The 25,558-nt window shown below is 34.3% G+C and overlaps 1 protein-coding gene across 2 annotated transcripts in view; it reads left to right on the top strand.

The window, feature by feature from the left end:
- BMP2K (BMP2 inducible kinase) overlaps positions 1–25,558 on the top strand; it is a 128,835-nt gene that overhangs the window by 61,037 nt on the left and 42,240 nt on the right. For both annotated transcript variants that reach the window (XM_032239825.1, XM_032239824.1), the window contains exons 7-13: positions 1,096–1,228; positions 10,057–10,160; positions 11,864–11,943; positions 16,333–16,496; positions 23,401–23,609; positions 24,422–24,520; positions 25,170–25,354. In XM_032239825.1, coding sequence (XP_032095716.1) covers positions 1,096–1,228; positions 10,057–10,160; positions 11,864–11,943; positions 16,333–16,496; positions 23,401–23,609; positions 24,422–24,520; positions 25,170–25,354 — 974 coding nt within the window. The remainder of the gene's footprint in view (positions 1–1,095; positions 1,229–10,056; positions 10,161–11,863; positions 11,944–16,332; positions 16,497–23,400; positions 23,610–24,421; positions 24,521–25,169; positions 25,355–25,558) is intronic.

Raw genomic sequence — 25,558 nt, 5'->3', positions numbered from 1 at the left:
CTGAACTCACCAAGGGTGTTTAGGTCTATTATAATCTTCATAGTGATTATAAAAATTAGTGCACTTGTTAGCTGAGTTTGCTAAGTTAATATGTGGAGAAAATTTAAAGAAGGAAAGCTGATTTGCTAATTTTTAGATAATAAGGCTAAATTTCAGTATTGCTGATACGAGTATATACCAACTTGGAGAATTTTAAACAATTTGATTAGAATTGGAAATGCCCCTTACATACTCTTAAGGCCTGTAGGTGACACTTCTTGGGAAAAAGTAATGTTTTCTTAAGCCAAAAAATCACCTCAAAAAAAAAAAAAAAAAAAGCTTCTCAAGTTTGAGCTGTTAGCACTTTAGCTAGAAATTTCCTGTGGTACTTTTATAGATGACATTGATATTTTAGGGTGTTTTGCCTTCATTGTCAGCAAGTAGATTTATTGGCATTATAATGGTTATGAAGCAATGCAAGTTACCCAGACAGAGGCCTTCCCTTTTGAATTTTAATATAGATTACCAGGTGACAAATACAAATATAATTAGTATAATGTGCAATAGAAGTTAGAGGATTATATCTAGAAACAGAGATCTTAATTTTTATAGTGTAAAATGATGAGGTGTGCTGAGTAAATAGTACCAATTTATTGATTATTGTCTGATAAATTTAAGTGTGCTGGCTAACTCATATTTGGAATCCCAGAACTTTTAAACATGTTTTATAGTGAATTTTGAAAAATGCTGTTAAAGAATGAGCCTTGTACTTAACTTTGTTGGTTATATGCTAGTTATATACTAAATATATGTTTTCCTTGTGGAAGAAATAAAAGTATAATTTTTTTCCAAAAGGAACCAGCTACTTCTAATTTTTATGGTACCATTAATTCAGCCAACTAGCCACAGATGTGATAAAAAATCAAGGAAATTATATAGTTAAATGTCTTTTCAAAAATTAAATATATTAATTTGTGTAAGAAGTAATTTGTGAAAAGATTGGTACAGTATAGCAACATTATGGCTTTTAAAAATAACATTTAGTTTTTGGTTTTTGGCTATTTTTATGTCTTGCTTACTTGAGTCCTAATGTATTCATGCTTCTTTTTTTTACAGGCACTGGGATGTCTACTCTATAAACTTTGTTTCTTCACTCTTCCTTTTGGTGAGAGTCAGGTTGCTATCTGTGATGGCAGCTTTACCATCCCAGACAATTCTCGTTACTCTCATAATATACATTGCTTAATAAGTAAGTACTTGGAAAAATATATGAAATATTGTAAGATACTGTACTTAGGGCCTACTATTTACATCCCTTTACTTAAATCTAGTCTTAATTTCATATATTATAATTCTGTGAAACTAGTAAAGAAAAAAATTACAGATGTGTTTAAGGACTTAAATAAGAATGAAAGCAACCTAATTACTGATTAATATAGATGTTTTTAATCCCCTAGGTAAGATTTAGTAGCATACATAAGGCGTAATGTCAGAGGGGCTAGTCTCCTTGCAAAATAATACTTTAGTTTGGGGAGGGATAACATGGGGAGAAATGCCAGATATAGGCGTTGGAGAGGAAGGCAGCTAACCACATTGTGATGTATGTACCTATGCAGCAATCTTGAATGTTCTTCACAGGTACCCCAAAACCTAAAACGCAATAAAATATATATTTTAAAAAAACATAGTTTTTCTTCCAACCTCCTTTAAGCTTTTTTTCTTCCATTTTGATAGGTACTGTAATTTAACATTTTACATATGTATGTGGTAAAGTTTGTTAAATAAATTTGAGGAGGGGGAGGACTATCAGATATTAAAATATATTAGGGAGCTACAGTATTTAAACAGCTCCTCTTAACATGGTTTAAGTACGTCTAGCATTTCTGCTTTGTTTTCTGCATTTAAGTACCCCTTGTGGTAGCCTCCAGCTCACTGGCATAGAAAAGAGGGTCAACCTAAATATATTTGAGGTTTGTATGATGAAGATGGCAGTTCAACTTTCTCAGCCATTTGTGGGTAAAAAATAAGGCTGGATCTCTATTTCATTCTTTATGCTAAAATTGCAGATAAATCAAAGATTTAAATATAAAACTAAAACATAAATGTACTTGAAGAAAACAGGTATGAAATTATTTATAAGAGCTGAATGTGTAATTTATAAGCTAGACGTTTAATCCCAGGAACTGTATTAAAAAAAGATAAATCTATTGTCATGTAACTTTAAATCGTTAAAAGCTCCCCCAGACTCATGAACCCAAACTCATAAAGTCAAATGATAAATTAGAAATATTTGTTAATCATTTGACAGATGCCTAGCTTTTATAATTTATGAGGCTTGTATAAATCATAAAAGGGTAAAAATTCCAAAAAAGATCAAAAATTGCCCCCCCAAAAAAAAGGATGGAAGAAATTTATTCTCACTTGGGATTTAATTTGCTTACAGTAGTAGCATCTTATTTTCTTGTGATTAGGTTTTTCTTTTTTTCTCTCTCTGTGTGTGTGTGTGTGTGTATGTATGTATGTATGTATGTATGTATGTGGGAGTGGGGTGGGATTATGTGTGTTTGTGATGGTAAGATGGAAAAAATAAATACTATTGATAATTTTAGATCTAATTAAGGCTGTAGTTAATTGATGCATCACAGTATATTCTATGCTTTATTTGTCAGTAAATGTGCTAATTTTAGTTTTTATTGCTAGTATAAATTTGATCATGTATTAATGTCTTTGAATTTATTTCTGAGAGCTAGGCAGAAATAACAAAAGGTTGAAAAAACACAAATGCATTCAAGTCAATCTGAAATTATAATAATCCTAGTATCTTACCTCCTGTCAGAGGGTTTTATGGACTTTAAAAATACTGTATTGAATAGTAAAAACTTAATAAAGTAGAGATTTAAAACTATAACATATCTATAATGTGATGTGTTTTAGAAAACATTTAGATCCTTTGCAATTTTATTATTATTGTTATTTTTTGTCTTCTTTAAGAGACAAGGCCTCACTCTGTGGCCCAGGTCCTGCTGGAGTACAGTGGCATGATCATAGCGCATTGTAACTTCAAACTCCTGGTCTCAAGACATCCTCCCGCCTCAGCTCCTGAGTAGCTAGGACTAGAGGCATGTGCCACCATGCTGGGCTAATTTTTAAATTTTTGTAGAGATTGGGTCTTGCTAATTGCCCAGGCTGGTCTCAAACTCCTGGCCTTAAGCAATCCGGCCACCACAGTCTGCTAAAGTGTTGGGTTACAGGCATGAGCCACGATGTCCAGCCTGAGATTTTATTCTTTATATTTTTCAAATGTGGCCTTTTGTGTCTTTTGCCATTTTATTTCAGTGTCTCTGTCTGTGTTTATAATATGTAATTAGTGATTTATAATTCTTTTAAATAAATCCTACATTCAGAAAACCAGGAATTCCTGGCTTTGCTCATAGTTTTTGAATGTGAAACTTTTAGTTGCCAATTGTGTATTCATGCAATATAGTTGTTTCCATATATTAACATAAGATAAAGCATAAGAAGATATACGTCTTTTTAGTATTAGTGCCATTTGCATCCATTTTATAACATACAGAAATTTTGAAAATGAAATAGCCATGACAAATCTTTGTTAAAACTGTATGGTTTGTGGCTACCTAAGAATTTGAATATACTTTTTCTTATTACTAATTTAGTTCAAGGGTAATTATTATTACTTACTCTTCATAAAACTTAATTTAACTATTAATTTCTTCTTTCTTTCCTGGAGACTTTTCTTCTTAAATGTAGTGTAGTCAATTACTTAGAACTTTTCTTAGTTTCTGTTAACTCTCCTACCGGGCAAGTAATGGGGCTGGCATGGGGGATGAGGAGAGAAGCACTTTCCATTTCCAGATCCAAGAGTTGAAAAGAACTTAGAGAACTGTTTAGAAGGAGAGTGAGAAGCATAACTAACAGGATTACTGCATAGTTATGAGGAATGTACTGAAAGCTGGCTGCCTCGCTTTTCTTTTAGCTCCTGTATTGTAAGGTGATTAAGGAAGTATATTGCAGAGATTAAGAACAAGACTTCTAGAGCCAAACAGCCTTGGATTGTATCTGCTCTGTCCCTGTTTGGTATGGAACATTGGGCACCTCCATTTATTTTAGCCTTCCCGTTTCTAAAAGTACCCACCTCTTAAGGTTATTGTGAGAATCCTCCTAGATTCAAGCGATTCTCCATTCTCCTGCTTCAGCCTCCTGAGTAACTGGGACTACAGGCCTATACTACCATGCCCAGCCAGTTTTTATACTTTTCGTAGAGACAAGGGTTCACCATGTTGGCCAGGCTGGTCTCGAACTCCTGACCTCAAGTGATCCATCTGCCCCGGCCTCCCAAAGTGCTGGGATTATAAGGCATGAGCCACCATGCCCGGCCTTATTTTTTACTATTTGTTTATTTATTTAGAAACAGGATCTAGCTATGTTGCCCGGACTGGTCTTGACCTCCCGGGCTCAGCTGATCCTCTTGAGTAACTGGTACTACAGGTGTGAACCACTCTGCTGGTTCAATTGAGGTTAAATTTGTTGCAGTACCCATACTGTGGGAAACCAAAAATTTGCTTGCTTGTTTTTAATACATTTAAACTTATTATAGAAATTTAATAATCTCTACAGATATAGATAGGGCTGTGCAATAAATTTTCATGTACCTGTCACTCAGCCTCAGTGGTTATCAATTCATGCCCAATCTTGTTTCCTCTATAACCTCACCCACTCTCTACTCCTGTATTATTTTTGGAAGAAAAAAAAAAAATCTCAGCTACTTAAAAGTACCTTTGAAATCAAAGATTTAGATAGGGTTTCCTTGGAGGTTTTCAATCATTGGCTCTGCGTTACTACTTGAAGAGATATAGAAAGAGGGCTCTGATCAGTAACTTCTAGGGGTATTTACCAGTACTATTCCAAATATATTATCCTGGCACTATTTAGTGCTGCTTAATGTTTCAATTATGATTGAACGTATTATCAGCTATTAAATTTAGTTTCATTTCAGCATCCATATAATAAGGTATGTAGGACATATATAAAAAACATGTAAGTTTCTATAATAATGTCTGTAAGTTAATATATAAAAAAGAATGTTGATGCATGAAATATTTATGGTTGAAAAATTAGAGTGGATATTTCTCATTTCAGGGAAATTAAGAGTAATAATTGGAAGATGGTGGGAGAGAAAAATGTGTCTTTATGGGGGAAAAACAAATTTTAAGCGGGAAAATTGTTTTGAGACTTCAGAGTATTATCTTTTTAAATTTGTTGAGCTGTTAGATTAGAGATGGTGGCTTAACTTTAGGCCCAAGCATGGATCCTTTGCTTTGTGTAACTTGAGGTAACTACTTTAATTTTTGGCTTGGGTCCTTGGCTAAACCATAATATAATTTGGGTGCTGCAACAGCACCTCCTTTAGCTTCTATTTTTGTTGGAATATGCAGGGATGTTGTGCTTTTCTATGCAATATTAATATAGGCATAATTAATTCCGTTGCCTCAGACCAGTGTGTACATCAGTAGGAAATATTGTTGTAGTTTAGTCATACACTACCTTCAGTGCTGAAGCTCTATTTTGTGTTCTTAGGTTGTGTTAGTAGTATTTGTGTCAATAGAAAGATTTACACAATTGAGTGAGCAGAGAAATATCTTTACTTTGTGGCTAAGTTTTAAAAAGTTGATTTTATATTTATAGTAGAATTAGATTCAGTGGTAATAGTTTTGTGATGATTCATGTGATCATTTTAAGTTGAGTAAACAAAGGTGTATTCTAGCCTCTCTGCCTTTTTTGTTTTGTTTCTAAACCTAATCACTTAATGCTACTTTTAGATGAACTGGACATATATATTCCTTAATCCGTTTCTTTTCCCCATAGGCACATTTCGTTAATAGATGATATGGTTTTATTGTCATGAAGTAGGAATGAATAAAACACTAAACTCAAGATTTAATTATTTGCAGGAGAAAATGCCTTTGGAAAAACTACTTAAAAATTGAAGGTGGCTGGGCGAGGTGGCTCAACGCCTGTAATCCCAGCACTTTGGGAGGCTGAGGTGGGCGGATCACAAGGTCGAGAGATTGAGACCATTCTGGCCAACATGGTGAAACCTCATATCTACTAAAAATATAAAAATTATCTGGGCATGGTGGTGCGTGCCTGTAGCCCCAGCTACTCGGGAGGCTGAGGCAGGAGAATCACTTGAACCTGAGAGACGGAGGTTGCAGTGAGCCAAGATCGAACCACTGCACTCCAGCCTGGTGACAGAGAAAGACAAAAAAAAAAAAAAAAAAAAAATTGAAGGTGTCAATTTCCTTCCTCCCTCCCTCCCTCTCTTTCTCTCCTCCTTCGTTTTCTGCCTCCCCTTTCTCTCCCCTTCGCTTCCTTCTTTCTTTTTCTTTCTTTCCTGTGCTGGATTGCTGCAATGGTGAGATCATAGCTCACTGTAGCCTTGAATTCCTAAGCTCAAGCCATCCTCTCACCTCAGCCTTCTGAGTAGCCGAGATGACAGGCGAGAGCCACTGTGCCTGGCTTAAATTGTCCTTGAATCAGTGTTTAGCGGTATTAAATGTGATACCTCTGCAGTCTAGATTACATCATTCAGTAATCCAGTAGTACATTTTGCAACCCATTCTCTTGAAGAGTTCAGTAAATTATATTATGTAAATTAAGTGCTTAAAGATGCCTTATTGTTTTTTTTTCCTTTTTCTTAATTGCTGATAATATTCAATTTAGAAATATTCAGAGATAAAAATGTAGCTATGTTCTACCTGTGGGTTTTAGGTATCATCATTCATCTTTTCATACTCTGAATTTAGAACCAAGTTGGAGATGGTGCACAGGAACTCATAAGATAAAACTGTCAACTTTTTAGTACTGATAAAGCTGATTGCAGAATGAAATTTAGATCTAAAGCCAAAGGAACCTGTTCCTGTGTTCCCAATCCTCAGATTTACTAACATCCAGTCATAGGCAATGCTGGAAAGTCTTAGACTTCTTCCACAGAGGCAGGCTACTTACAAAATATGGTTTAGCAGAGAACATGTATGTTCTTAAAATAACTTGTTCTGAAACAAAGAGCATCAGAGATTGATGGATGGCGGTGCTTCATTCTTTTTTCTAGTCTAACAATATGATAAATCACTATCTTTCCCATGGGGTAGAATGAGTTATAGTAATAGAGATCATGGTACTACACTAGCACAGTGGCTTCAAACTTTTATGACTGTGATTCAATATATTAATAAAAATACATTTTAGTTGTGATCTGGCATGCACACCACACACAGACATATACACACATGTAAAATGAATCACATTTCATGAAATATTGCTTATATTTATCATATTAATGTACTCTAATATTTTGTTCTTTGTTAAAATAAATAGTAGTTCTGACTTTTGAGTTGATCTTATGTCACATAAATTGAATCAATATAATTAGACTAAACTGGCTCCAGCAGATATAGTCCCACATGAAAACATGACCCAGGGGGAATTGGAGGTCCTTGTGCTTGCTCATAAGATAATATCAATTCTACCTGCAACCTGACTACCTAATCATTTGATGATAGGGTGTGCTTAACTTGAGAGGCAGAAATACTTATACCCATTATAGTTTAGGACACCAAATCTCAATTTTTTTTCTCCCTCAATGCTTCTCAGCTGCTATGAAAAACAAACAAACAAAAAAAAAAATCAAAGAAAAACCAGGACTGCCTGAACTATCATTTAATTCCTCTCTGGATACTTAAAAAGTTTTTCTTGGATTAAGTCAGGTCACCAAAGAAGTATGTTCTTATACCATACCTCTTTATTTCACTGCACTGCATTTAGGCCACTAGTCGACACTGATAAGTGTTTAAAACATGACCCTGTGTCACTCACTGCTATTCTTTTTTTTTTTTTTTTTTTTTGAGAGGGAGTTTCGCTCTTGTTACCCAGGCTGGAGTGCAATGGCGCGATCTCGGCTCACCGCAACCTCCGCCTCCCGGGTTCAGGCAATTCTCCTGCCTCAGCCTCCTGAGTCGCTGGGATTACAGGCACACGCCACCACGCCCAGCTAATTTTTTGTATTTTTAGTAGAGACGGGGTTTCACCATGTTGACCAGGGTGGTCTCGATCTCTTGACCTCGTGATCCACCCGCCTCGGCCTCCCACAGTGCTGGGATTACAGGCTTGAGCCACCGCGCCCGGCAACTCACTGCTATTCTTAAGGATGTTGTTCACTTTGTGTGAGCTATCTTTAGAAAGACTAAAGGGAGAATTTGCCCTCTAGCTTTCAGTATCACAAATAGTGTTTTTCCCTAGCATCTCTTTTTTGTATTAGGTACACTGTGGTTCATGTAATGGATCATGTTGCCCTATATATATATATTGACAGCTAGAAAATGGAGAGCAAACTTTGGGCCTGTGTTCAGGACCAGATCATATGTAGTTTGTAACTGACCTCATTATCCTATTCATCTCAACCCCTCAGCCATTATTTTTCCATCAGTTTTACATTTCTTATATATTTTAAAAAAATCTTAGTTTTGTGTGCCACTTCAAGTTCTTTATAGGACTAAATATTTGTGATTAGCTATTGTTGAAATTAGATTTTCAAAGGCAAATAAATTTGTTACAATAGAAAAATAGGACTATACATCTGTGAATTTGATAGGTTTTTTTTGTGATTTATTTGGTTTTGAAAATTATTTATTGCTAACAGTGTGTTTGAATTTATCCCCATTTTATGTACTATTGCTACTTTAAAAACATTTGATGTCTGTTGGTATGAAGGTAAAATAAACTTTGTGGATTCCTCAAATCTTTTCTGGAATGAATTTGAATATAAAAACTAGCAAATATTAGAATTAAAATGTTTTTAGTTATTTCAATCTAGCAATGGTGATAAAAATGATAAAAAATCAATTTTATAAGTGATATATGTTAGCATAAACATATAAAATCAAGTTACATGCAGAGTTTTTGTATATTTTACCCTGAGCTCAGAATCTCGCAAATAAATTATAACTCTCCACATAACTGTGTTTTTAGCCAAAATAAATTTATCATGTCATTGGAAATGTATTGTACATTCTTTATTCAAAATATTACTTGAATTTGAGGGAAGATTTAATTCATTTTAATTAATTTAAATAATTTACAATTTTATTTAACCCATTTACATACTTAAACCTCTCTATCCAATAGTTTATTAGCAAACTTCAGAATATCATCTAGTGCTGTAAATTTTACATTTTAAGTAGTTTAAAAGGGATTTAAACATTATAAAAACTTAGAGTGAATTGATGAGGCAGAGATAGACTTAGTCTTAAAAGAATATGAATCTTTTACTTATGGAATTGAGTATTATAAATGTCAACTTTGTGAAATTTAGAATTAAAAATTATCCAAGAAGTAGAGTACTACCAAATAGTAGTGGTCATTTTGGTAGCAAAAAGATCAGGCATTCCAAGCAATCTGTAAGGTTGTTTTGAAATCTGTTCACAGAAATCATAAAACTCTGCCCATATTTTTGAGCATGATATGTTAAGATACAGAACTATGGTGAATGTTGTTAATATCAGAACGAGAAAAGAGCATGCTTTGGGAAAATGATAGTGCCAATCCTTTAATACTTTATTAGATTATAATGTACATAATTTAGCCTTTTCTCAATGATTCAGGATTACTTAAAAATTAATACAGGTGTTTTAGATAATAGTAAGAATTATTTTGAATAGAATTATCTTGAAGAACCTTTTTACTATGGCCCTCAAACTTTCTTAAATATCTCTCCAGTGTTCACTAAACTCACTTTTTCTTTTGTGTCACTTTTTCAATAGAATAATCGTATTTGTCATTCATGCTTCTAGTGTAGAGCTGTTCTGTGACTGATCTACCCTTAGGATAATGCTTTACTTCCAGCAATTTCTGCATTTTCTGTAGGCATCAATAAAGTTCACTAGAATCATCACTGATCTTAAAATGGAACAGAAAATAATATTTTTTATCCTTATAATGTGCCCCTAAGTAATGTAATGTGTGTTTCATAAAACTTCTCAAAATTTTGATCTGTTCTTGCAGGGTTCATGCTTGAACCGGATCCGGAACATAGACCTGATATATTTCAAGTGTCATATTTTGCATTTAAATTTGCCAAAAAGGATTGTCCAGTCTCCAACATCAATGTAAGTAGTTTTTCAAGTAGGATATGGATTTAAAATTCATTTTATCATATGTGAATACATATACTTTCAGAACTACTTGTTTTTTGTTGTTATTAAAAAACAGACAAAGTTCCTTGTTTCATGACAAGTGGTCTGATTGTGTGTTTGACTATATTGTTTAAAAGCTGTATTACCCAAACTATGCACTGGGGTACCTTGGGGAGCTGCAGAAGACTGAGACAGGATATTTTGCGTTTTTGAGGAAAACACAGGGACATCTGTCTGACCTAGCACAAACTAATTTTATTAAGTTATTTGGGCCTAGCCATCTAATAAACAGGACTATTAGTTTTTTTTTTTTTTTTCTTAGACCTGTTGTAAACAATTACTGAAACCCTAAGCACTCTATTAACTGAGTAAGTTTGGGAAACATTGGATATTGGTATAAAAAGCATGGGCATTGTGAAATGGGAACTAAACAATGTGTATGCCTGGATATAGACAGCAGAGTAATAGACAGTGGAAGCTAAGAAAGGTGGGAAGTGGATGAAGGATGAGAAGTTACCTAATGGGTATAATGTACACTGTTTGGTTGATGGTCACACTAAAAGCCTAGACTTCACCGTTGTGCAACATATCCTTGTAACAAAACTGCACTTGAAGCCCCTTAAACTATAAAAATAATAATTTTAAAAGCACAGGCAATGTAAACAGAAAGACTCAGATTCAGTTCTGTCTTTATCAGTGGCTGATTTTTAATCTTTTGGTAAGTTACTTTAATGTCCTTTTTTTTTTTTTTCCCTGTAAAACAAGGATAGTAATTACAAGGATTACATGTAAAACCCAGTGCCTAGTTCTTGGAAGGTTCTCAATTGGCAATAGTATTATTCAAAAGCTTTACATTTTATTCACTGTCTGCACAGTGCATTTAACTACTTTAAGTGAATTGTATATGGCAAGTCTTTGTCAGTTTTAATAAAGATCTCTAGAATCATCGCTGATTATAAGCCATTCTTGACTTTGTAATGATCATTCTGGCCTGACTTGTTTCTGTAGGGTTTCCTTTATGTATAACTTAATCTATCCCACTAAGAAAAAAGAAGGAATGTGGTACCTTTCCTTTTTTTTTTTAAGCCCTTGTTGTATTAATGTAGTATTTTCTCTGTTAAAGCTGAAAGTTTTGCAGTTCTAAAAGTAGAAAAGTAGATTCATTTGACATTTGATTAGGTGTTGAGCTTTTTATTCAGCAAGTATTTATTATTTACAATTAACTAAACATTGGACATAGACAAATTAATAAGGCCTTCTGCCTTAATTTTCCAGGCCTTACATTCAGTGTCTTGAAAATTATCTGTAGTATGTAGAAACAACACTTTATTCTTATCCTTGGTGTTTGTTGCTTTTTCCAAAATGCAAATAGTCATTGATTTACAAGTGTAATATAATGTTTGGTTTCACTCAAGATTTACCCACTTATACATGGATACAATGGTATCTATGGCTTATTTTCCAAGGTTTCTGTGGCACATGAATATGAAAGTGACATTTGTGTAGCATGTAGTGATATTTGCAGATTAGATCTGGCAAATATATGTGAACAATTTATAGGTATGTGATGTGAAAATAATAATATGGAGAGTACTTTTAAAGTTCAATAATATATCCATAGTTTAAAAAAACTCTGCAATTAAAAACTAAAATGAAAAGTTTTTTTTTCTTCCAAGAATTCTTCTATTCCTTCAGCTCTCCCTGAACCGATGACTGCTAGTGAAGCAGCTGCTAGGAAAAGCCAAATAAAAGCCAGGTAGGCAAAGATATGCTAAAATTGGAAAGGCATTAAAAAAAAATGATAGGCCTTGTTTTTAATCTAGCAAATGTAATTGATTAAGTATCATCTTCACCCACAAAAAATGTTGTGTTGATTATGGCATGTGGTATAATTGAGATGGCAAATACAAAATAAGCTTTTACAAATATTAGATAAAGGGTTGGCATCATCTCACTGGAACTGTTCACTCAGTGACAAAGAAGTGATTGTTTAACTGATGATGTTACAGTGGGTCTTTTTTTGGGGAGGCGGGGGTTGTAATTTTCATCATACAGCAACTCTGATTTAGGAAATATTACATTTTGAGTTCATAGATGGTGTGTTTATTTTTTAAGTGTAAGGAAAGAAAAAATAGCTCATACAGGCAACTAGAATATGTAGAATATGTATGTACTTTGTAGAATTTGTAATGAGTAGTTTTAACTAGAATACTTTTTAAGGTTGGTAAAAATATGTTTTCAATGTTATTTTTCAGAGTATTTGTTATTAAATAATTATTAATTATAAGTTTGAACCGTATTATGTAGGTTAAGACTGAATCTGTTAATGATTGATTTTTTTTTTCCCCCTCATACTTTTTTGAATTTAAAAGTAAATAAGCAGAATTGTATCTTGGATTATGAGACAGGTATAATATTACATTTAGGAAGATTTCTTGGTCACAGCATTTTTGTATTGTATGTTATTTATACAGTTTTATTTCATATACAACACAAAAATGTATTTGTTCATATACTTTTTATATGCAAGATACAGACAATTGAAACACACACACAAAAAGGCAGCTTTTATTTCTAAGGCATTCACTTTTTTTTTTTTTTTTTGAGACGGAGTTTCACTCATGTTACCCAGGCTGGAGTGCAATGGCGCAATCTCGGCTCTCCGCAACCTCCGCCTCCTGGGTTCAGGCAATTCTCCTGCCTCAACCTCCTGAGTAGCTGGGATTACAGGCACGCATCACCATGCCCAGCTAATTTTTTGTATTTTTAGTAGAGACGGGGTTTCACCATGTTGACCAGGATGGTCTCGATCCACCCACCTCGGCCTCCCAAAGTGCTGGGATTACAGGCTTGAGCCACCGCGCCCGGCCCCAGGCATTCACATTCTAATTGACAAGTAAACAATTACAACCTGATACGTATCAGGCTACCTTGAGAGTGTGGAGTAAGGGAAAGTCTAGGAGCAGAGAAAACAGGAGCCCATAAAGAATGTTTACCTGTGGGTGGGAATTGCTGCACTCTTCCTTGAATGATGAATAGCCAATCACCTGGAAGGGTGCAGAGTGAAACTATAGCAGGCAGGCAGTTTAGGCAAGAGTGGCCCTTGTGAAACTGCAAGCCTAGGGCAAAAGGGGACATACACAGGAGTAGTGGGAAATGAAGCTGGAGAGGTAGATAAATGCCAGTCATGAACAACGTTGTTTATATTTCATGCTGAGAAATTTGAACTTTGGCCTATAGGTCAGTTAGTTTTCAACCTTCTAGTCAGTTTTACTCATTGAGACTTGGTTGTGATGTGTTGTAAATGATCTGTTACTTGTAAATTGTTAATATGTCATTTGTGAATGACTTATTTTAAAAAATGGTGTTACTCTAAAAATGTCTTCATTCACTTGAATTTCAAAATGTTCTTTTGAGAAGAGTTGAAGGAGTAAAGTTATATATAACTTGCGGGAATCCAGCTTGACCAACTATTGGTCTTACCTATGACATAGCTTTAATTAGCATCCACTGTTGAGTGGTAATTATGAATTATTGTAGGATTTGTCAGTTGAGTTTTATTGTGACTTCTGTTTTTTAAAATAATAAACAAATCTTTGAGAAGGTAGATTTTTAAAAAGTAGCGTAAGTCAGCTGAACAAGAATGATGATTTGATTATCTTTTCACCTTAACACAAGTTATAGCTATATAATTACAAGCCAATGAAATAGTGCTATTAAAATTCAGTGTTTATTTATAGTATGTTAAATCTGAACATTATATATATTAAAAAATAAGGCTGTCAATAATATAAATTTACTCTTTATGAATATTAGTGAAAACTCGAACAAATCTAAATGTATACAAAGCTGAATATTAAAAAAATTTAGTTGTTTTTCATGTAAATAGCATATTTTGAGAGGAGAAATCATTTACTAGCTAGTTTCATTACTCACATGTTTTCAGAAAGCTCCTGTGGGTACTCAGCTGCCTTCAATCTATGGTACTCTCTTTGCCTTCTTAAAAGGCTACTCTCATCTCCCTGAACTTTGCATCTTCTCTTAGTGTAGGTTACATGTGAAATTTAGCTGACACATATCTTAAAGATGGAGACTTTGAGAATCACTGGCCTGGCAGATGGAAACATTGAAGGATTTTAAGCAGGAGAGTGTGAGTGTGAGTTTTAGGAAAACTGTGATGATTTTGTTCAGGTGATGGTGAGGAGAAAAGAAGGGAAGCAGAAAAAACAGCTCTGTGGCTATGGTAATAGTGCACATGAGACTGTGTGGCAGTGTTCTTGTAATAATTACTGTGTTTAACTTCAGTCAATTTTGTATCTTCCCTATGCCTAATCTGCCCAGGCATTTTCTTCCCATATAGAGAATGCCTGGTTTCTTTGTCATTGCTTAATGAAGTCAGACTTATTAAAAAAATTTTAAACCCCATTTTCTACCTGAAGAATTCTGTAGCCAAATTAGATTAAAAGTACAGTTACATCTCTATAAACTCTTGACAGCAGTAGCTTGGCACTGACGATTTTTACTATCTTATGTATTATTACATTTCTACTAACATGTGCCCTATCTTCCTAGGTATACTGTAAATTCTTTGACAGGGTGTTGTGCAGTGTTTTGCTGGATATCGGTAAATGTACAATACATATTACTGCATATTAGTAAAACAGGGGACATTAGAATGAACAAAGTATACAGACTTTTAATATGCTTCTTTTGCGATGCCTACATGTGTTGTGAATCTCTAAAGGGGGTTTAGCTCAGCAACAAAGCTTTTGCTATGCCTGTTGTGTGTTGTGAATCTCTAAAGGGGGTTTAGCTCAGCAACAACGCAACATCAGGTCTGGCCTGTACTAGTCTGTACTAGCCACTTAATACAGAATGGATAGTTAAACAGTCATTGCATACAATATTTCACCCAAATTACTTGAGCTTAGGGAGTACAGCATTGGTTGTAATGCCCCTTCAATAATTTGAAGTCAATAAATACTTGATTATCATGAAAACAAGATATAATCGATTATGTGTATATATATATATAAGACATATATAACTATATATATGTATATATTTCAGTTTTCATGACTTTTACCATCCTCATCCCATATAGAGCATAGGTGTTATTTTCAGAGAATAGAATACATATAATTCTAAGTTCTTTTGATTCAGTGTCATGTTTTTTTTTCGTTCTCTTGGAAAGATAGTTGTTAATAGGGCACCCTCTTGTGGTGCTTACAGATGTTGAGAAATAACTGAATCTGTGCACTTGATAGATGCAAATACAGCAGATGTGTGCTTGATAAATCATATGTATGTAAAATTTTAAAGTATTAATTTATTTGAAAATGTGTAAGGAATTTAATAAAGAGATTTTATTGTGAATCCTGTTGGAAAATGAACATATGGTCATATTAACAAGTATTTAAGTTTTTGTACTGAATTTATAGAAAGCAAGTTGATAAACATAAAATATTTTACCTTTTTTTTAAAAAAAGAAAAGCAAATGTCAGTGTCTTCTCAAATTATATTTATTGTCTCTTAATTTCTAAACTGTGTTTACTGCTTAACCACCCACATCTGGGGCCTAAACTAAGTCTTAGTGGGATACATTTTATATAATTTCCATTCTGTGTTCTAAGTAAAGCAAAGGTAAAGATTCAAGAAGTTGAATGTGAGCAGGTGGCTCCACCTGTTAAAAGTTTTGGCTGCTTTTGTTTAACATGTCATAGGCCACAGTCTTTTCTTTTTTTATGCCTTGAGTCCAAGTAAAGGGAGATTATTTCTTGTTGTTTCTTATTTTTATTTCTCTGACAATTTCAGAGAATGGCTCTCAGTTTCATCCAAAACCTTACGAAAAGGTTTCTGTTTATTTCCTTTCAGTATCATTTCATTTCCTTAAGAGCAGTTTCTGGGACTATATTCTTTTTCTTCCAGTTTCAGTAGCAGACTATGAATGATTGTATACTTTTATTTATTCTCCTATCTTTATTAAACATTTAATACTTGAAAATTAGACTTAGAAGAAAGATAAGGACTAATGTGATTATCAGTAATAGTTAAAATGCACCTGTTGAGTTGGATGCTTTATAGAACAAATAGTAAATGAGAAAAAATGCCAATATTTAGATTGAAATATATTCTTCTCTTATAGAATAACAGATACCATTGGACCAACAGAAACCTCAATTGCACCAAGACAAAGACCAAAGGCCAACTCTACTACTACTGCCACTCCCAGTGTGCTGACCATTCAAAGTTCAGCAACACCTGTTAAAGTCCCTGCTCCTGGTGAATTCAGTAACCACAGGCCAAAAGGTAATAGAGCCCTGCCAGCCTCATTCTCTTAAACGTTAATGTAAATAAACCTTTTATGGTTTGATTTTCTAGTATAAACTGCTAGAAAACTTAATATTGTATAAACTGCTGGTAAACTTAATATTGTAAAGCAGTTAACATAATCCTTTTGGAAACTTTCTACTGATGTCTAAAAAATTCAGTTGGTTTCCAACAATTCAGTTGTTGTAGGCAAAGGGAAGTTACTGGCAATTTAAAAGTATGGTTCAAAAAACTCACAATTTGCTTTGATACTATAAATATAAACTGTTATGCCTAGAATCATCAACTAGTTGGGTGTGAGTCTGAGAAAAAGTTCAAAGGTATGGAGAAACTCTATGTTACATGGGAAAGGAAGAAAGCTGAAACACTAGTCTTACAAAGTTATATGTCTTTGTGTTGTTCCTAGAGCTTTGGTGAAGGACTATCTTGAACCATATGGACATTACAATATAAAAACTTACCTGATTTTGAGAAAAATTTACTAAAGTATCTCCTAAGCATTATGGTATAGTGTGGTACTTAAAAAAAATTTCCACCAAAGAAATATTCCTCACATTAGAGTAAACTTATTTTCTCAAGGTTCTGGGGGTATAACCTGAGGACTTCCCTTAAAGAAATCCTGTTTTGCACTTTATTTCATGATAAACCTGTCTTGTTTTAATGTTAAAATGTTTTTAATGAGGATACTCAGTTGCTAAAGATGTTGAAACATTTTAAGGGTTTGGACAATGCCGTTTTATCTTTGTTCAGACATGATTTTGAAGTGGTCTTGTTTTGATCCATCAATGCCATAGTGGCCTTGTCTAATATCATATGAGATTATTCAGCAGGAGAGCACCAAGACCTAGCTGTGTGAGTGCCAGGCATGCTGCTGATGTCAGGGGCCGTGTTTCGCTTTCTTGTTGAAAAAATCTTCTCCTTTTTCCCCTGATATGTGCATATATATATATATATATTTTTTTAAACAGTTCTTCACCCTTGAAAAATAATACAAAAAGTAACACATGAGTATTGTATTTTAAAATACGCGGACTATACAGTAGTTTTCTGAGAAAACGTAAATGTCTCCCTCCATTTTTCCCAGAGTTAACCAGCAGCAGTTTAATGTTCATCTTCCCAGTCCTTTTTTATGTTTTTACATGTATATATATAGATATAAATAATTCATGTATTTAAATGGAGGCTGTACACAGTGGCTCACTCCCTGTAATCCCAGCACTTTGGGAGACCAAGGTGGGTGGATCACTTGAGGCCAGAAGTTTGAAACCAGCCTGGTCAACATGGCAAAACCCCATTTCTACTAAATATTCAAAAAATAGCTGGGTGTGGTGGCGTATGCCTGTAATCCCAGCTATTTGGGAGGCTGAGGCACAAGAATCACTTGAACCCACGTAGTGGAGGTTGCAATGAGCCAAGATCATGCCACTACACTCCTGCCTGGGCAACAGAGCAAGACTGTCTCTCAAAAATAATAATAACTATAAGTAAATAACAAAGTAAAAAAATAAATGGAGTCATACTCTATGTATATATTAGTTCATTTTCATGCTGGTGATAAAGACATATGGAGTTGCAGTTCCATATGGCTGGGGAGGCATCACAATCATGCGGGAGGTGAAAGGCACTTCTTACATGGCGAGAGTAAGAGAAAATGAGGAAGAAGTAAAAGGAGAAACCCCTGATAAACCCATCAGATCTCAGGAGACTTATTCACTATCACAAGAATAGCACAGGAAAGACTGGCCCCCATGATTCAGTTACCCTCTCCGGGTGCCTCCCACAACGAATTCTGTGAGATACAATTCAAGTTGAGATTTGGGTGGAGACACAGCCAAACCATATCATTTCACTCCTGGCTCCTCCAAATCTCATGTCCTCACACTTCCCAGCAGTCCCCCAAAGTCTTATTTCAGCATTAACCCAAAAGTCCACAGTCCAAAGTCTCATCTGAGACAAAGCAAGTCCCTTCCACTTAAGAGCCTGTAAAATCAAAAGCAAGCTAGTTACTTCATAGATACAATGGGGGTACATGTATTGAGTAAATACAGCCATTCTAAATGGGAGAAATTGGCCAAAACAAAGGGGTTACAGGGCCCAAGCAAGTCTGAAATCCAGTGGGACAGTCAAATTTAAAAGCTCCAAAGCGATCTCCTTTGACTCTAAGTCTCATGCTGATGCAAAAGGTGGGTTCCCATGGTCTTGGGCGGCTTCGCCCCCGTGGCTTTGCAGGGTACAGCCTCCCTCCCTCCAGCTTTCACGGACTGGTGCTGAGTGTCTGCAGCTTTTTCAGGTGCATAGTGCAAGCTGTAGGTGGATCTGCCATTCTGGGGACTGGAGGATGGTGTGACTCTTTTCATAACTCCACTAGGCAGTGCCCCTAGGGACTCTGTGTGGGGACTCTGACCCCACATTTCCCATCTGCACTGCTTTTACCAGCACTCAAATTCCCTTTTAAATGCTTTGCTGCTGAGAAATTTCTTCCACCACATATCCTAAATCATTTCTATCAAGTTCAAAGTTACAGAGATCTCTAGGGCAGGGGCAAAATGCTGCTGGTCTCCTTGCTAAAACATAACAAGAGTCACCTTTGTTCTAGTTCCCAACAAGTTCCTTATCTCCATGTGAAAACACCTCAGCCTAGACCTTATTGTTCATATCATTATCAGCATTTTGGTAAAAACCATTCAACAAGTCTCTAGGAGGTTCCAGCTTTCCCACATTTTTCTGCTTTCTTCTGAGCCCTCCAAACTGTTCCAACCTCTGGCTGTTACCCAGTTCCAAAGTCGCTTCCACATTTTCAGGTATCTCTTCAGTAATGCCCCACTCTACTGGTACCAATTTAATGTATTAGTTCATTTTCATGCTGCTGATAAAGACGTACCCAAGACTGGGAACATAAAGAAGTTTAATTGGACTTACAGTTCCATGTGGCCGGGGGCCTCAGAATCATGGTGGAAAGTGAAAGGCACTTACATGGTGGTGGCAAGAGAAAATGAGGAAGAAGCAAAAGCAGAACCCCCTGATAAACCCATCAGATCTCATGAGACTTACTCACTATCATGAGAATAGCATGGGAAAGACCAGCCCCCATGATTCAATTACCTCCCCCTGAGTCCCTCCCACAACACATAAGAATTCTGGGAATACAGTTTAAGTTGAAATTTTGGTGGGGACACAGCTAAACCTTATCAACATGTTTCTCTGCAACTTGAATTTTTAAAAATATATATTTTGGAAAGCTTTGCTTGTCAGTAGCTACAGATCTGCATAATTTTTAATATAAATATACCATAGCTTATATAACCATTTAGGTTATTTTTAATATTTGCTATTATTAATAGTGTGGTGAGCATCTTTATAACACACTCTTGAATTTTGTCAGAGCATTTCCTTGAGAAAGATATTAAGAAGTGTACTCATTTAAAATTTGTTAGATACTGCCAAATTGCTATCCAGAAAGACTCCAATATTTATACTACCATCAACAGTGTCAGTTCCTCAGTTAACAGGGTTGCTAAAAAACAACAGCAAAAACAGTGTCAGTTCCTTTTATTCCTATCCTTGCTTTCTTGAAAAGTAGAAGTTTTAAGTGTTTCCATATTGATAGGTGAAACTTTTTAAATTTTAATATCCCTGATTAATAATACTCATATATTTTTATTTTCCTTCTGTGAATTCCAATTTTCTATGAGATTGTCTTTTATTTATTTCTTATTTCTCTGAATGTATATTTATTGTGAATGTTAACTCTTTGCCAGATATGTTGTAAATCTCTTGGCTTGTCATTTTTCTTTAATTTCATTTATGGACGTATATCAGAATATATATGTGTATATGTTGGAATTATAAAATTTTATAAGATCAAATCTGGCACTTTTCCTTTGTAGCTGCTAGGTTTTGTATTTTATTACAAAGGAAATTTCTTTTTTTAAAAAACTTTCTAATACCTTCATGTTTTTGTTTTCTACAGTTAGCATTGCAATCTTTCTGGAATTTATTTAGGGTATAGTTTAAAAAAAGGATTAAGTTTAGTTTATTTCCATTTTCTCCAATGCCATTTATTAAATAGTGCATTCTTTCTCTGCAGATTTGAAAGACGACTTTTATCATGAACTAACTTTCCGTATTGTTGTTTCTTTTTAACCCATGTTTGTATCACTGAGTTGTTTATTCTTATGCCGCTTAATAGGTCTCATGGGGCGGTCTTCCTATCCAAAATTTTCTTCTTCTGTATGAATTTTAAGGAAGTCTCTTAAGTTCCAAAAAATAAATTTTAAAGATGGTTATTTTAAGTGCATTGGCATAGTAGGTTCAGTGGAAATTTACACGTTTTGATTTTTGATTGTTTCATTCGGTCATATCATTAAAATTAGTTATTCTAATAGGTTTTTATTTGCTTATTTTAGATTTTTTTGAGACAGTCTCTTTTTGATAATAATGATAATTTGCCTGTTTCTCATAAGTATTTATCATGATTATTGGTTTTTATTATTTTATTGCATTAGCTAGATCCTCTGGGCTAATATTATGTAGTGGTGAACATTGCTGTCTTATTCTCTTTTAGGGAGACTGGTTTTAGCATATTTGCTCTACATTTTTTTTTTTTATCTCATTGATGAGGTTTTCCTTTATTCCTAACTTACGTTTTCTAAAATTAGGTATAGATAGCTGCTGATTTTTTTTTTTTTTTTTTTTTTTTTATTTCTTAAGATCATGTAATTCTCTCCTTTAATATATTATTTGTGGCATTAATATAGTTCTGAATATTGAAGCATCTTTGCTTAGATAGGATAAACCTTATTTAAAACTTACTTTTATTTTTGGTTAAACTCATATCCTTATTAAGAGATCCTTACCTTTGCATTGTGGAATATTTTATGAAAAAGAAGCTAAGCTCTGTTTCTTTAAATGTGAGCTTAACTGAATTGGTACATGTTGTAGAGTTAGAAACATGATCATATTTTCAACTTTTTAAGTTTTACAGATTTATTCAGATTTTTTACCTTTTGAGTTTATGTTTGTGATTTATATATGTATTTAAAAATGATTTTATTTAGATTTTCAAATTTATTTGCATAAAATTGTAGATAGCATTTTTAATTACTTTCATGTCTATAGTATGTTACTTCTCTCATTGCAGTGTTTATTTATATCTTCACTGTTTTTTCTGGATGGGACTTGCCTAGAGCTTTATCTCTTTTATTGATCTTTTCAAAGAACTAGAACTAGTAGTCAGACTGTGGTTTTATTATTAACTCTGTTGTTTATTTCACTATTTCTTTATGACTTTGTCATTATTAATTTATTCCTTCTATTTTCTTTGACTTTATTTTCATTAGTTTACTTTTTTCTGTCTTGTTAGTTTTCACATACACATTTAAATGAAAAAGTTTCTTGTGTACTACCAGCATTTTGTTCCACAGATTTTGATATGTTGACCTTGTCTTTTAGATGTGATTTCTTTTTTAACCTATAAGTTACTTCGGTGGCTGTTGTTATTTTCCAGGAAATAAATGATACTAAAGGCTGGAAGGGTAGGGGGAAGTGAGGAGTACGGAGAGATTTACTAAAGGATATAAAATTTCAGCTAGATAGGAAGAATAAATCCTAGTGTTCTACACCACTGTAGAATGACTAGTTAATAATATTTCTTATAATTTCAAATAGATAGAAAGAGGATATTGAGTGTTCCCAACACACACAAAAAAATGACAATGTTTGTGGTCATGGTTTTGCTAATTACCTCAATCTGATCACTGTACATAATATGTATCCTAGGAATATGTACAATTATTGTGAATTTAAAAAATAAAGAACAAAAATTTTCAAGATGAATGATTTTTGAGTAGTTATTTTAATACTCTTTCAACTGGAAAGAAATACACTTAAAAGGCTAATGATGGTTGTATCTGTGTCATAGAATAAGTGTTTTCAAGGATAACTAAAATGAACTGCATTTTCTTATTATTAGAAAAGTTAGAAATAGTTATAAAACTATTTTCATAAAGCTGTTATACTTAGGTCTGAGGAAGTTTGAAGATACTAACATTGATGAAAAAAAAAACCCTTCTCTCCCTCCTTGCACTTTCTACCCTACTCTTTTTATCCTTTAGGATTGAACAGTTACATTTCAATGTAGGGTAAGTTATTAGAGGAGAATATAGAAATTATGGTGTATTAGTGTATTGCATTAAGTCTATATCTTTATAGTTAATTTTAAAAGTGTATAGGATTTGCCTGGGGTATAATTTATGGAGCTTATAAATAAATATCCATTTAGGAGACAGTGTTAATAGATTTATTACAGTGAGCATTTATCAAGCATCTTTTGTATAAAAGGTTTTATGGGACTCTTAACAGATGAGTAAGCCATCATCTTTTCCCTCATGGTCCCTGGTTTAGAAAATAGCCATGTAAGCCATTAATATGTGCAAGACAGACTGAAATGTACTAAACTGAGTGGAGGTGTTATATGAAGGAACAAGGAAGAGTGATATGAGCTGAACTTTAAAGAGTAAGAATTTCAGTAGGTGGAAAATGGCATTCTAGGCTGATAATTACACTGATAATGATACTTACTCATGATAGTACATGATATTGTTGAGCAATGTAGAAAAACTAACATGGATGGTGTGTTCATGGAGAGCCGAAACATGAAATGTTTCTAAGATGTTGACTTGTTCAGAATTGTAGATGACAAAATTAAGTTTCTTGGGTAATTATAAGTAAAGTAAATCCCTATAAACTCTATGCATATGGAAGTTTCTATATTATAAATAAGGATATAAATGCCTTAAATTATTATTGAAATGAGCATGTTGAAATCCAGCTTTTTAATTGAAATCATTAGTATGTTAATATAAGTGTTTGGACCTGTCTTTAGGGGCACTAAGACCTGGAAATGGCCCTGAAATTTTATTGGGTCAGGGACCTCCTCAGCAGCCACCACAGCAGCATAGAGTACTCCAGCAACTGCAACAGGGAGATTGGAGATTACAGCAACTTCATTTACAGCATCGTCATCCTCACCAGCAGCAGCAGCAGCAGCACCACCACCACCACCACCTACTTCAGGATGCTTATATGCAGCAGGTAATTTTTTTTGTTTCTTTAGATATGGAAGTAGTATCAAATTGATGCAGCAAATTGAATATCAGTGAATTCCTTTTTGTATCATGGGCGCCTTGAACTCTAGATTCAAGTAAACACTTTTTCCAGTTTTCTGATTATGAAAGAATATATATTTAATTTCCAATCAGTGAGATACCTAAGAGTACTCTAAAATAGGCTGCATTGTGACCTTATGAAGAAAAGAATGTTCATCTGAAACATTTAGTATTCACAAGTAAGCAAGGCAGTTTATAATGACTGTTATCTGAGGTTACGTTTTGAGTTCACAGACGAATAATGCTACTGTTGGAAAGGTGATAATAGGCTTTTCAGAAGTAACGGTGTCTTAGATTTTGTCACCCTCCTGGTTTTGGCTGATAGATCCAGAGTGGAGGGTAGTGAGTAGTTAGGACCATGAGATGCCCAGAGCCACTGAAGGGGAGATAAGAGGAGCGTGTAGATTTAGCGTAATGGTCTTGTTAGAGGTCAGTTCAGGGGTCTTTATCTTCTAGGAAAAGGTGTTAAATGTGTTTCGGTAGCTTTCTTCTAAACATCCTTGAATTGCGCTAAAAATGGTTTTAATTGAATCTGTTATGTTGTGATAATTTTGAAACCAATTCTGATAAGGCTATCTATTAATAAATTATAGAAATTTAGAGTGTAGCTATTTTGTATTGATGTTTAGACTACTGATTTCTCAAATCATTATTATGGTAAAATCAATACTTTTAAAAAGGGCTCTGTCACAGTAAAGGCATGAATAGCATTTATGATTGTTTGTTTTCTCATTGTAGTATCAACATGCAACACAGCAGCAACAGATGCTTCAACAACAGTTTTTAATGCATTCGGTATATCAGCCACAGCCTTCTGCATCGCAGTATCCTACAATGGTAACTGTTAAATAATTTCTAGAGATTTCTCTGAGTATACATTATGGTGTTGGAATTCACAGTATGAATGGTATTATTCAGAACTTAATAATTCAAAATCAATTTGAGTAAGTTAATTGACATGTATTTTATCAAAGACAGTCATATATTCTCAAGCAGCTTTAAATTGCACTGAACTATGCACCTGCATATGGCACATGGCAACTGACCGATAACATACTTCTCTTATGTCATTTTGTAAGGGAAATGATGTCTTACCTATAGTCTTTTGTCACACATATCTCTTTCATTCAGCAAATACCTATTGAGTAAAAAAATGAAACCCAAAAGGAGAGTGCATCTGCTTCAGAGAATTATTTGACCTTTTTTACAGCAACGAATATATTAATGACTTTAAGCTACTCTTTTTCTTAAAATATTTAAAGGAGGATTTTTGATTCTGGCCAAGTGAGCTTAGCTTCACAACTTTTCAAAGAGATTTATTTTGTCTTGCTGTAGTTTTCTAGTAATAGAGCTGCTCCTGCAGATCATTGTTTTTTAGGTTTCTGATTTTGTCACCAATGTGAAAGGAAGGAACATAGTAAATAGATGCAATGCTGACAGTGCTTTAGGACTGGAGCATTGTTTTGTATAATATTTCTTTTTTCAGATGCAGCAGTATCAGCAGGCTTTCTTTCAACAGCAGATGCTAGCTCAACATCAGCCGTCTCAACAACAGGCATCACCTGAATATCTTACCTCCCCTCAAGAGTTCTCACCAGCCTTAGTTTCCTACACTTCATCACTTCCAGCTCAGGTTGGAACCATAATGGACTCCTCCTATAGTGCCAATAGGCAAGTATTTTTCTAGTGAAAGCAAAGGAAATTATTGTGGAAGTGGAAGTCATTGTTGAATGGTTGGTCATTAAGTTCTCTTAAATTAGTTTATAATTCATCTTTCTGTAGAGCCACCCATTTTCTCTTCCTAGTCCTGTCTTCTGGTCCCTTGGTATCCCCATCCTTCCATTTCCTCAGTTAATTCTGCCAACTGCTATTTGT

The sequence above is a fragment of the Sapajus apella genome, unplaced genomic scaffold (assembly GCF_009761245.1).
Source record: "Sapajus apella isolate SASKATOON/1434 unplaced genomic scaffold, GSC_monkey_1.0 scaffold45, whole genome shotgun sequence".
NCBI lineage: Eukaryota > Metazoa > Chordata > Mammalia > Primates > Cebidae > Sapajus > Sapajus apella.
This window is presented reverse-complemented; position numbering and strand designations above follow the sequence as displayed.